General features: G+C 42.0%; 4 protein-coding genes across 4 annotated transcripts; 3 read left to right on the forward strand and 1 right to left on the reverse strand.

Annotated features, from left to right (window-relative positions):
• Nucleotides 1-8: 8 nt before the first annotated feature.
• LOC139882587 (cyclin-B1-4-like) lies at nt 9-699 on the forward strand (the record flags this gene model as incomplete). Its single annotated transcript, XM_071866876.1, has 2 exons — nt 9-463; nt 549-699. Coding segments are annotated over 2 exons (606 nt in total), but the record flags the coding sequence as incomplete, so codon positions are not given.
• A 457-nt stretch (nt 700-1,156) lies between these two features.
• Nucleotides 1,157-1,759, reverse strand: LOC139882592 (molybdopterin synthase catalytic subunit-like). The gene has a single exon (XM_071866882.1). The coding sequence runs from the start codon at nt 1,757-1,759 to the stop codon at nt 1,157-1,159; it is 603 nt and encodes a 200-aa protein (XP_071722983.1).
• A 2,679-nt stretch (nt 1,760-4,438) lies between these two features.
• Nucleotides 4,439-6,393, forward strand: LOC139882593 (cytochrome P450 71B34-like). The gene is made up of 4 exons (XM_071866883.1): nt 4,439-4,763; nt 4,916-5,087; nt 5,160-5,514; nt 5,776-6,393. Exons 1-4 carry the CDS (start codon nt 4,439-4,441, stop codon nt 6,391-6,393), a joined length of 1,470 nt encoding a protein of 489 aa, XP_071722984.1.
• Nucleotides 6,394-8,385: 1,992 nt separating this feature from the next.
• LOC139882594 (uncharacterized) lies at nt 8,386-9,754 on the forward strand. Its single transcript, XM_071866884.1, has 2 exons — nt 8,386-9,353; nt 9,427-9,754. The coding sequence occupies exons 1-2, from the start codon at nt 8,386-8,388 to the stop codon at nt 9,752-9,754; spliced, it is 1,296 nt and encodes a 431-aa protein (XP_071722985.1).
• The last annotated feature ends 4,036 nt before the right edge of the window (nt 9,755-13,790 follow it).

Genomic DNA, 13,790 nt, shown 5'->3' on the forward strand with positions numbered 1-13,790 from the left:
CGATTAATATCATTGATCGATTTCTGTCAACCACATCTGTTGATAGGAAAGAACTTCAGCTGGTTGGGATCAGTGCTATGTTCATTGCTTGCAAGTATGAAGAGATTTATGCACCAGAGGTTAATGACTTCGTATCGATATCGGAAAATGCTTATGCCAGAGAACTGGTTCTTTCGATGGAGAAAACAATATTGGGAAAGCTCGACTGGTATTTGACTGTTCCTACACCATACGTCTTCCTTGCACGATACAGCAAGGTTTCTGATTCTTCCGATCCAGACATGGAGAATATGGTCTTCTTCCTTGCAGAGCTTGGCTTGATGCAATATCATATGATAGTTCAATTTTGCCCCTCCATGTTTGCTGCTTCTGCTGTTTATGCTGCTCGATGCACCCTTGGGAAGAAGCCTTTCTGGACTAACACTCTCAAGCATTATACAGGCTACTCCAAAAATCAGCTAATGTATTAAAAAAAGTCTCTTTCTCGTCTCTTCTATTTTCTCAGTAATTTTATATGTTTCTCATAAAGTTGTTGTGATGTGTTACAGTGAATGTGCCCGCCGTCTTGTTAGCTTTCACTCTGCAGCACCGGACAGTAAGCTCAAAGGAGTGTATCGTAAATTCTCTAGTATCGATCATGGTGCGGTGGCTCTTCATTCTCCAGCCAATAGCTTCTTGTCTCTTACACAAGATGAATGAAAAGTGGTTCCAAAGGTGACTGTTTCGTGTTTGGTAGTTATGAATCTTTGCGATCATGCTTCTATTATGATCCAATCTTTGTTTATCATGCTTCTATGTAGCCTCCGGAGAGAGGGATGTGTAGGGTTCTTATTAATGATGTTCTGCTTTTAAACACTTCTGATTTTGTGTAAACACTTTCAGCTTGCAAGTATTGAATGGTTACATATTTTGAATCGCACGTTATTTGTTTTGAGTTACTTTTTTTTTTCCTCTATAGTTAATCAAAACCTAAATCATGCTCGGTTAACATTACTTGGTCTTCAAGTTAGATCCAAATGAAGAAATCCGGCAAGTATCGGCAAATATGATGGGACAATTTTATTATTAGACAATGCATACAGATACAGATTCACAGTAAATTAGTCTTACTATGAATTTAAGAAGAAAGGGAAAAAGTATAAGCAAACTTCAAGCTTCATTGCTTCAACTCAGAATGAGATAACAACTCTTCTTCCATGGTTGTCTGGTTGGCATCAGCAACTTTAACCTTGGAGCCACAACAAGTCTTTCTATTTTTTTCCACCTTGTCGTCTTTACTTACGCAGCCAGTCTTCCCAAACTCCAACCTCCGATCCATAAACTCGGAATTCTCCTTCCATACCTCGCCATTAGTATAAACTTCTTTCTTCCATATTGGAACGGATGCCTTTAACTCATCAATCACAAACTTACAAGCATCTAAACCATCACCACGGTGAACAGACGAAATCGCAACGAACACGCTCGTTTCTCCGACTGGAACAGGGCCAAGGCGATGAGCAACTGCTATTGAATGGAGATCCCACGATGAACGAGCAGACGAACAAATGGCTTTGATGCAGCGAACTGCCATTGGAACGTATGCTTCATACCTCAACTCCACAACTTGTTTTCCGTCGAAAGTGTCCCGTGTTGTGCCTGAAAATGTTGCTATGGCACCTGCTAACGGAGCCCTGACATGGTTAATGTATTTGACAAGGTCAATTGGGATATTCTCGCTCAATATTTCAACTAGATCCTTCTCCTCCACCTCTGCCATCTTTACTGATTTCCACCTATCATTCATATATTTTCCAAGTTATAGTCTTTTTCGATAACAGAATCAAAGCATATGAACCACAATCATCCTAATCTGAACCCAATAATTCATTGTACTAAGATACAAATAGGTTAAAGACAATCATAGATGGGACCAAGTTGGCGAAAGAGGACAATGAAACATAACTTTATTTAGCAGAGTTACATCAAAGTTCGTCAAACTAACAGAATACAATTCCAGTCATATTACAAACCCCTGCCTGAAACTGATGCGATAAAGTCAACGGAGTCAAACACCATAGCCATAATAAATGAATGAAATTAATAAAAATTGATGATTGGGAGAGAAAAATACGTACCAGACAGTTGAAAAAGAAGAAGAAGAAGAAGAAGAAAAGCTTCAAGTTGGACGTCTCTCTGCTTCGAAAAAGTTGGGATTTTTTTTATAAAATTGATCAACGAAAATGGATTTGGAACTTGAAATTAGGGTTGATGTTTCTTGGGTCATTAAGATTGTTAGTCAACTGTCGAGCTTGAGAGAGCTGATGAGAGAGAGAGAGATTGGCCGTCCGCCAGTGTTCTGTTCGGTGGCGATGTGAAGAGGAAGAAAGAAAAAATTTAATTGGGCCGTAGAATTTAGGCTCATTAGTTGAATTTGGGCCTGTAAATAGTCCCAAGCGTTGACAAAATAGACCATGCGTTGTTTTTAAAGTTAATTACATAAATATATGTATATTTTGTGATACGTGGACAGACTATGTGGTTGTTTACGGGAGGTGGAGAAAAATAAGAAGATCGAACATGGTGTGTTCGATCTTCCTCCCTAATAGTTGATTAGGATTACTTAAATCATAATCGGATTCAATGTAATCATTAGCACATCATTGGGTCCATAATCGAACATGGTGTGTTCGATCTTTACCAAAAGCATAATCTAACACACCGTGTTCGTTTTTGGTTAATTAATCATACAAGTATGGAGTATGGTTGGTGCATTTGTTGGTGCATTTGTTTCTTTAATTAATCATAGCTAATTAATCACTTGAGACTCGAATACACCGTGTTCGTTTTTGGTTAATTAATCATACAAGTATGGATGGTTAATTAATCATACAAGTATGGAGTATGGTTGGTGCATTTGTTTCTTTAATCATAGCTAATTAATCACTTGAGACTCGAACACATCGTGTTCGTTTTTGGTTTTGTTTAAGGTCTAATTTCTTTAATTAATCATACAAGTATGCTAATTAATCACTTGAGGAATATGGTTGGTGCATTTGTTTCTTTAATTAATCATACAAGTATGCTAATTAATCACTTGAGGAGTATGCTAATTAATCACTCGAACTCGAACGCACCGTGTTCGTTTTTGGTCTTGTTTCTTTAATTAATCATACAAGTATGCTAATTAATCATTTGAGGAACCATACCAAAAACGAACACACGGTGTTCGATTATGGAAGACCAAAAACGAACACACCGTGTTCGATTGTGTCGCATAATTACAGCGTGTTCGTTTATGGTTAGGAGAAAGCCTAATCACGCCATAATCACGCCTTAACCAAAATCGAACACAGTGTTTTCGATTTCACTATATCCGTTTACCGTTCCATTTCAAACCCTAAAACTGTAGCGCACTCATTGTTTTTATATGGACCTAACTTTAAAAAAAACTTACATATACTTCCTCATATACTTCCTTATATACGTTTTGCTGTTTAAACAGAGAAAGTACGTAAGTCCGTCCCTCAACTTTACTACTACATACGTATACGGATAGATAGACGGTGATCGGAAACGGAAAAATTGGACGACGGGACGGTCGCCACATAGCATCTTTTCTCCACCGTCGCCATCCTCTCTTCTCCCTAACCACGGCCGCCGCCGCGAGAATTCTCTACTCCGTCTCGCCACCGCCAGTAACCACTCTTCTTCCACCTCACCACGGTCGCTCTTCTCCGCCTCGCCATCGCCTCTCTTCTCCACGTCACGGTACCACGACCTCCTCTGTCTCAGCATCATGCGAAGAACAAAAAATGCTTTGTGTGCAACCAACCTACCCTTGGAATCTTCAACACAGCTCATGAGATACGCAAGAGGATGGCGGCGGACAAGAAAAGATAAGCTAAACAAGGGCATCCCTTGGTAATTTGGGGTTTCTCTTTTTAAGTCTCTGAAGTTTCTATGGTTAGGATTGAGATCAAATTACTTTTGTATTTCTCTAGCAACTAATGAGATGTAGAAATCTGGAAATGCTTTTGTTGAAGAAACTAGTGAGAGGCTTTTTGTTGCACAATGATAATAGATTTTGTTATGTTTTTTTTTTTTTTTTTTTTTTCCAGAAAAATCTACTGTTTACTTGATTAATGGAGCTTGGATACATTGTACTATGTGGTTGTTAAGTTTCTGATATCCGTCCTCTGGACGTTTCGTATGTCCCCACCATGTACCTATTTCCAAGAGATGTCCATAGCCAATAATACATATGAAGTTTTATTTTTCTTTCTATATATATGATACAAAATAACGCCCTCTCCCGGTAGCCAAGCGACAAACCTATTACAATATACTGGTCCCGTGGTCCAGACTTGGACTGGCTTGAACAATAGACAAGATTAATGCAATTGTATTCGATATCCCTCAAAATATCCCAAAACTCACTCAGCCAAAGTGAACTGTAATGGAGCTTAGTTCGTCTCTTCTTCTTCTTCTTCTTCTTCTTCTTCCTATTCTTGTTCTTCTTGTCCTGGTAAAATGGAAGAGACATCAGATGATCAGAAAGCTTAATCTCCCTCCAGGACCACCCGGTCTTCCTATAATCGGAAACTTACACCAACTCGGTCCATTGGCTCATCAGTCTCTCTACCAAATATCCAAGAAATATGGTCCTGTTATCTTCCTTAAACTCGGCCGAGTCCCTACAGTCGTTGTCTCGTCGGCCGACTCTGCAAAACAGGTTCTCAAAACACACGACCTCGAATGTTGCAGCAGGCCTCCTTTAGCAGGTTACTAAATTTATTTGTTTGCTGTAATTTAATTAATGATTCATCAATTCGATACTATATATACTACTAGTAATACATCGTCTACAGATAGATGACGTTTTCACTTTTAGATTCATTGAAAAGTTTATGTAAGTACTATTAATTAAGTATAGGCACTGGAAGACTATCATACGAGTATATGGATGTGGCCTTCACGCCATACGGCGATTACTGGAGAGAAATGAGAAAGTTTTGTGTCCTGGAGCTGTTGAGTCTCAAAAGGGTACAATCTTTTCGTTTCATTAGAGAAGAAGAAGTCGAGTTCATGATCGATTCGATATCTGAGTATTCGGCGACTGGCCAGCCGGTTGACTTGAGTGAAAAGATTCTGTCATTGACAGCGGACGTAACCTGTAGAGCTGCTTTTGGTAAGAGTTTCCGAGAAGGAGGAGGATTGGATAATGATAGGTTTCAGAATGTCGTTCATGATGCTCTAGAAATGCTAGGGAGCTTCTCTGCTGCTGATTTCTTCCCTTACTTTGGTTGGATTGTTGATAGGATTTCAGGTCTTTATAAAAGAAGGGAAAGGTGTTTCCGAGATCTCGATGCTTTCTATCATAAACTCATACATGATCACTTGAATTCCAGGACTTCAAACACTAAAAAACTCAAGGATTATGATACTCTTGATATCATGCTAGAATTTCATAAAAATCCTAATGATTCAAACTCCATTCAACCTACGGAAAATCACATTAAAGCAATGCTTATGGTAAGTTTTTTACTTTGTTTTCCTCTGTTCATTACTAAATCCTTATCAAAATATAGATGATGTTTTACATTTTTAGTTTCTTTCATATCTACATGTATTTAGCCATTGATCATTAATCTTCACTATGTACATGTTCATTTGGTTGAACAGTGAAAAACTATTTTGATGTGGAGGTAGTATATTAGTATTTTATTACTACATCCTTATCAAAGAAGAGAAAGGTATTTCGGAGATCTTGATGCTTTTCTCGTTTGTTGGCAGGACATATTTCTGGCCGGAGTTGACACCGGAGCAATAACCATGGTGTTTGCCATGGCAGAGCTTGCTAAGAATCCTAGAATAATGAAGAAAGCTCAAGAAGAAGTTAGGAATTTGGTCGGAAACAAAGGAAAAGTTTCTGAAGCTGACATCGAAAAACTATCTTATCTGAAACTAATAGTGAAAGAAACTTTTAGGTTACATCCTCCAAGCGTACTATTAATTCCTCGAGAAGCAATGTCGAAATTCCAGATAAACGGGTATGATGTTTATCCTGGAACCCGGATCCAAGTTAATGTATGGGGGATCGGGAGAGATCCTACTATATGGGAAAATCCTGAAGAGTTCATTCCTGAAAGGTTCGAGGAGAGTCCGATCGATTACAAGGGACAACATTTCGAGCTGCTCCCGTTTGGAGGCGGTAGACGAGGGTGTCCAGCAATTATGATGGGAGTGTCTATAGTTGAACTTGCACTTGCAAATCTCTTGTATTGCTTTGACTGGAAAGTGCCTGATGGAATGAAAGAGGAAGATATTAGCATGGAAGAGGGACCTGGTTTAACAGTTTATAAGAAGGAACCACTTAAGCTTGTTCCAATTAGATATAACATGTCTTCATAAAATAATCTCCAAGAGGAGACAGACTTACATAAATATATGTATTTGATTTCAATATGTTATTCTAGGATATGATGATGGTAGCATTTTCAATATGATAACATCACGAACCGGATGATCCTGACGATCTCTTGGAAGTCAAGTGATCGTCTTGAAGAAGACAGGCTTCGTGGCATAAAGAATTCATATCGATATTTTATAACCATAATCAATCATAAGAATTCATAAATCTGACTACAAATCACCCCCCAAACACAAATGGGGATAAATGTTACACTCACTTTTCCTGTCTTTAGGACTAGGACACACTCAGGCCAACAAAAAAAACATGCCTTGTGTTGTTGTCGGGACAAAAATACCAAGGAAAGAAAACATCGAACAACGCCCCATGAATGAGATAATTAATTAATACAACAAACAAACCAATCACCCTCCCTATCTAATACTAATACAAACAGACTTTATACATTCAACAGTATGAAGATGTGAGGTGAGGCTCAGCATAATTACAATTAGACGAGACGAGTGGAGTTTCTATGGGTTTGTTAGGTCTGTAATTGAGGAGATCTGTCTTCTGGTCCGGAAAGTGTGATCTGAAATGAAATTCTTGCTTAGGAAACATATTAAGTATTATTATACTCAAGTGTTATGATAAGGCGGGTAAAAACAACTTACATTGCAATCGAAAGCAAACCTCCTAGCGAGCATAATAGCAGCATTCCTTTCTCTCTCGGTTTCAAATGCTAATACGTAAGATGTGCCTTTCTTGGATTGCCAAAACAATGCCTGAGCTGTTGCATTGCCCCCTCCTCTTACTCCACAAAGCTAATAATAATAATAATAATAATAATAATAATAAAAACAAGTTATGTATGTATGTATGTATTAGAAAGATGATGGGCAAATTATCAATCAAGTATAACTTAGTACTATACCTGCATTGAAGACGAATAATACTCCTTTGAAATACTCGTCTTTCCTTTACATAACTTCATTCTCATCTTCCCCACGTGAAGTACATGAATGGATTCTGATGTATTATCATTCCCATTCATTTGGGTAACAACCACCTGCATGCAAGTACATCATAATAATAAGCCAATGATGAAATGAATGATATGCCTAAAATTTTACTAGCCACCGAGCAATATTACTTATTAAATCAGACTCTATTACCGCTTACAGATCCTCTGGACGTTTTGTATCTGTCCCCACCATGTACCAATTTCCAAGAGATGTCTTTGGGACAGAAACGTCAATGCAGCCGGGGTTCATAGCCAATAATACATATGAAGTTTTATTTTTCTTTCTATATATATGGTACAAAATAACGCCCTCTCGCGGTAGCCAAGCGACAAACCTAGTACGATATACTGGTCCCGTGCTCCAACCTTCGACTGACTTTAACAATAGACAAGATTAAGGCAATATTCGATTCGGGCACGGCACTGTTGTATAACGGAGCCGTTAAACGTGAACAGCGTTTACTACTCTCGGGTTTCTCAAAACCGGGAGTGTTAATCGTCATTAATTAAGTCCAATCCCGGGTTTCTCAAAATCGGGAATGCTTGTTCCCGGGCGTACCAAAACCGGGACTAGCTATTCCCGGGAATGACAAAACCGGGAACCGTGTGTCCGGTTTTCCCATTCACGGATTCGGTAATGCCATTACCGGGAATAGCTAGTACCGGTTTTGGTACGCCCGGCTTGCTTTATTTCGTGAATTTCATTCCCGTGACACTTTTCCTATATAAACCACCTCGCACCGTATACATTTTCACAATCTATCTCCATATTTTTCTCAAAATCTCTTAATATCAAAATTTAGTGTTTTCTTTCGTATTATTTTTTATTTTATTAAATATGTCTTCATATTTAAATTTATATTGAAAGAGTTCTATACAATATGTCGATGGCAAGATCGTTGTATGTAGCGTTCCCGACGCAACGTATACGCTCGAAGATAGGTTTAGTTATGATGATTTTTCCAAAATAATGTGTAATTTTGTTGGGATTGAAAGAGAAGCGGTACAATTGAGGCTAATCTACGTATACGCCGTTGATAATGGTGATAAGCGTTGTATCGTCATTAATGATGATGCCACATTGTCGTTGATGTATCAACATCAATCTTGGAGTCGGGACTTGTTCATAAGTCACCTCCCGATTCCTAATTCGGGTGGAACATCGAGACCCAATGCTGGGGGAGAGTCGAGTAGTAGGCCTCGCGGACGGCGGGGATACGGGCCCTCCGACGAGGATTACATTGTTCCTCGCGTCGCGGATTATCATGTCTTCAGCAATATGGATGGACCTGATGAGATAACAAACCGCCGAATGCCTACTTGTTCAGATTTATACAATGGTGACCCTAACACCATAAAGCTGGGAACACATTTTTCGAACAAGGAAGAACTTCGGGGTGCGGTAGCCATTTGGTCAACTAGGCGTGGAGCCGAGCATCACACTACGTTATCAGATAAGACGAGATGGGCGGCAGAATGTATAAATCGTCCGAACAGACGTACTAACGCACCGTTCAACGGTACTGTATGTAACTGGAGGATCCGTGCTTCGTATAAGATCGAATATCGTACGTGGCAAATTACAGTGTGGTGCGACGGGCATAATTGCGACGGTGCAAACAACGAACGGGATGACCGAAATATATCGCAAAATCATGTTGCCTACGTCATAACTTCGAAGATTCGCGAACGTCCGAATTACCCAATCAAATCCATCATTGATGACTGCGAAGCAGTATTCGGCTGTAGAATAGGCCGGAAAAAAGCTTGGGACGGCAAGCGGGTTGCACTGAACCAAGTATACGGAGATTGGGAAACAAATTTTCGCCAACTGCCCAGTTACATGCGTGCCCTAGAACAGTGCAACGACGGGACGAAAGTACAGTGGAAGTTCAAGAAAGAAGACGGTGTCGTAAATAGCCGGAGGAAGATTTTCAGGTACGAACTATGTTCACTGTACGCGGTATATGTCTGCGAAATAGATTTTTATGCTTTATGTTAATTTTTTCAGATACGTATTTTGGCATTTCGGTGCCACCAAACGGACATTTGAGCACAGTCACCCTGTGGTTACCGTCGACGCAATGCATCTTAAAGGGGCGTACAAGGGTAAGGCGATCGTGGCGCTTGTGAAGACTGCTAACCTAAGAGTCGTGCCAGTCGCATATGCCGTAATAGACGAAGAGTCGACCCACAGCTGGTACTGGTTCTTGAAATATTTAAAAATATACGTTCTGCAAGATTCGTTTACTTGCATAATCTATGATCGTCATTCTGGCATCCTCTCTGCAATCGTTAAGATGGATACAAAATTTCCGAACTGGGGAGTTCACAGGTAATGATGACATCCTAATTTTATTTGCAATTCTTTATACGTATTAGTCCATCAATTTAAAACATTTCACATGCACAAGTACTGCATGGAGCACGTTCGTGCCAATATGATTGCAAGCGTCCCAAAGAAGAAAGGGTTATATGGGTTATGTTGGGTTGTTTCAACCGCTTTGGATCAGGAACAATATACGAAGGCTTGGACAGATTTAATACAAACGAGTACTCAGGCAGCTACATACCTTCAACGTATTCTCCTTGAGAAATGGACATTGTTCCAAGACGGATTCTACCGATGGGGCATCACTACCTCCAACGACGCGGAGAGTTACAATAACGTTCTCAGAGGAGATCGATTCTTGCCAATAAGGGCGTTAGTCCAGGCCACTCACGCAAAAGCGATGGCGATTTTTACGGACGAGATTGCAAAGATAAATAGGTTTAGATATCCTCTTGCAGAGAAACCGTATCGGACATTCCAAGATAAAAAAATGAGGGCCAGGCGGTACGATGTATCCTTATATCCAAACTGTCCCGACCGTACGTTCCGTGTGGTATCTCCGTCGTTGCGCATGGGAGTTTCGGGCAAAGAACACACTATACAATTCGACACGGGTTCTTGCACATGTTTACAGTGGGACACTTACAGGATTCCTTGCTCTCACGCAATGGCTGTTGGTAAGGCACTTGGCGTTCGTCGTTTAGATCTAGTTCACAGTTGCCACACATGGGACGGTTGGAAAAATCAATTCAGCGGTGTATTTCATCCTCTGCCGAACGATTGGCCTGTATCGGGATTTTGCTTACTACCGGACGACACGCGGATGGTTCATCACACGGGTCGTGGTCGTAGGAGAAATAACAGACGAATAAGGGGTGCGAGAGACTACGCGATCAGCGGAGGCACAAGACCCCGCGCATGCAGCAACTGTAATGGACACGACCACGATAGGAGGAAATGCCCTTTCAGTCATTCCGCTGTGGATAGATTGCCGGTGAACATGTTGCATGATCCGTACGGACTTCAAGGAAATGCCCCTCTCGGATACGAGGATTCCGACTACGATGAGGACTACGAGATGGAAGAACCGGATGATTCCGATGAAGACGACGATGACGGATATACTGATGAAGATGACGGTGACGACGAGGATGATGACGACGTAGATGAATGAAATATTACTTTGGCGTTATTAACGTTTTTCATGTATTCAATTCTAATTTGTAACTTAATGTTATTCAATACTAATATAAAATTAAATGTTATTCAATTTTACTTTTTAACTTAATGTTATTCAATACTAATATAAAATTAAATGTTATTCAATTCTACTTTATAACTTAATGTTAGAACTACTAATATGAAATGAAATGTTAATTGTGTTCTTATATAAATAAAACGTTAGACGATCGAAATGTAAATAAAGTCTTACTCAACACATAAATAAAAAAGTAACGTCATATCACAACTACGAAGGAATATAAAATAACCACTCACGGCGGCGGGTATACCCAACTATCCCTCCTCTCAATCTGACCCCGATGTAGGCGATCCTTGGGATGCAACTCTGTCTCCTCCGTCGCTGGTGCGGGATCTCCTGCAGACTGTGACCAAACGCCGTAGGAACTGGACCCGATACCTAATCCCATATGAACATCCGAGGAAAACGACCGACGAGGCGTGTCATGCGTGGGCTGCTGATGCACGGCAGATCTCCAAAGATCGTCCTCCGTAAACTCGATGGGCTGGTGCTGATCGGATGTGGCATGAGGGCCCAACTGACTATACGACGATGTCGCATCGGCCATGTCATCAGAAGTGAACCGCTGGTCAAGGAACCTCGAATTAACATCGTCTGAAAACAAGACCTCGCTCCCTATCGGATTGGCCTCCGGTGCAGTATCCATCTGTGGATAATAGACGTCCGTCGACTGATCGAATGCAGGAGGATTGGGACGGGAGGGCCCAGATACAGCAGGACGAGAGGGTCCAGATGCAGCGAGACGAGAGGGCCCGGAGACGGGGTGACGCGATGGTCCAGATGTAGCCGGACGAGAGGGTCCGGCTTCGTCTAAAGGAGAATGTACCTCGGGAGACCTGACTCTTCGACGTCTACCGCCCCCCAAAACCCGTCTCCCTAGCCAGCCCAGAAACGATGTCCGATGTGGTGGATTATAATTCTGACTCGGGTTCGTGTGCACGACTGCTTCGTCGACTACATCTGGCTCATCTTCCCGATATGTCAATCCAGCGGCCTCCAGCGCGGAACTAATCCTGGTCGATATGACCCCGTAATTATCGACATGCTCGGCATCTGTGTCGATATGTCGATACCGATCCTGTAGTGAGGACGTAAACCGCATGATCTGGCTCAACTCTACGCTCTGCAATTCAAAACCAATAAAATTACTGTTCGATTCAATATCATGCAGTAGAGGATGACGGACGTATCGGTCGTATAAAATATTAAGTACGTACCAGGGCGTGCAACGCATCGGTCCGGCCGTGGTAACCTGCCGGTGGAGGCTGCTGACCAGGATCATGTACGAACTTCACTTTCTTACGCCAATACCATGGCATATAATCGACATCCGTCGTGGGCTCATCTGTGGGGATACCCCAAACCACACTACCGGCTCGAGCTTCCCACTGCTCAACGTAATCTGCATGGACTTGCGCCCAATTCTTGGGGTGTCCTGTCCGCTTCAGTCTGTGCAATCTTTCTATTTCGGCCGAATGAAGGGGCGCTGGAGGAGTAAATTGGGTGCAACCAAACTGTCGCAGCACCCTATCGGGGTAGTGAGCCTCGACGGCGTAGTAGAAGTGAAGGGCTGTCCTGGACCTCCAAATGTTCACACCCTGACGACATCCATCAGGTAGAGACTCCATGTGTTGAACGTATGGCGTCCACTCGAACTGTATGGAAATAAGCAAAAATAGGTTGTATGAAATATATTAAAGAATTTCAGAAATCCATTATTGTAAGGTACATGTGAATTGTAAGACTACATACCTGGGACGGAGTCATCAGGGAGAGCTGGTCCCTATATGCGAGGAGGACATGACTGGTCACAGTGGTCCTGGACAACGGTCTAGTCCACCTGCGTTAGAACATATTTAAATTCAAAATCGTAGTTATAAATAATCTAGTAAGTAAGTTTACAACATATACAGATGCGAACTTACCGTGCGGCGAAGGGGGCGCCCTGTGGCTCCAAATCTCGGTCTAACCTTCCGTATCCTGGACCATGCCCAAGACTGCACAAGCAAACCGCACATGTTTGCGGAATTCTCTCCTGATCGGGCCGCGTGGCACAATGAGCGGTATGTATACGCAAGAACGGCGCTGCCCCAACTCAACTGAGAACAATGCTTCGGATCCTCCAACAGCTGAAGCAGGAAAAGATCGATCTTGTTCTGGCTCATATCGGGGAAAAAGCAGCCAGCCAACAAGAAGGCGACGTGACATCGAGCCCTCTGTAGGGCCTCCTGCTCTGAAATATGCACACGGCGCTTGTGGCGGATCAGGTGGTCCTTAATGCTCGAAAGTTTAATCCCGGTCCTACCATCCCTGTCCGGAACAAACCCCAAAAGCGTATGAAGGTAGCCGGGCATGTCGTCGTCGCTGGGATACGACTCTCTGCCAGTGACTGGCAAACCATCCGTACGTAGACCGAGTAACACCTCCACATCCTCGAGCGTGATGGTGGCCTCGCCGACGCACAGGTGGAAACTGTGAGTCTCCGGCCTCCAACGCTCTGCCAGCGCTGTTAGGAGATGATGGTCATACTCCATATAACCGATCCTCGAAACTAAACCAAAACCCATCTCCTCTATAATTTCGTCAACCCGACGTATGCGGTAGATTTCTTCCCTCCTAGTCTCCAAAAAAATGCATATGAACGCCGTACAAATAGCGCCCTCTCGCACTGCTCGTCGGAGGCATAGATATGGAGCGATCTATGCTGCGGCTGGAACCATAATAGATCATCGTCCCTAGGTCCCTGAGGCATCCACGAAGATCTCTCAGCCATAATCTGCAA

Source organism: Rutidosis leptorrhynchoides, unplaced genomic scaffold (assembly GCF_046630445.1).
Source record: "Rutidosis leptorrhynchoides isolate AG116_Rl617_1_P2 unplaced genomic scaffold, CSIRO_AGI_Rlap_v1 contig289, whole genome shotgun sequence".
NCBI classification, from domain to species: Eukaryota; Viridiplantae; Streptophyta; class Magnoliopsida; order Asterales; family Asteraceae; genus Rutidosis; species Rutidosis leptorrhynchoides.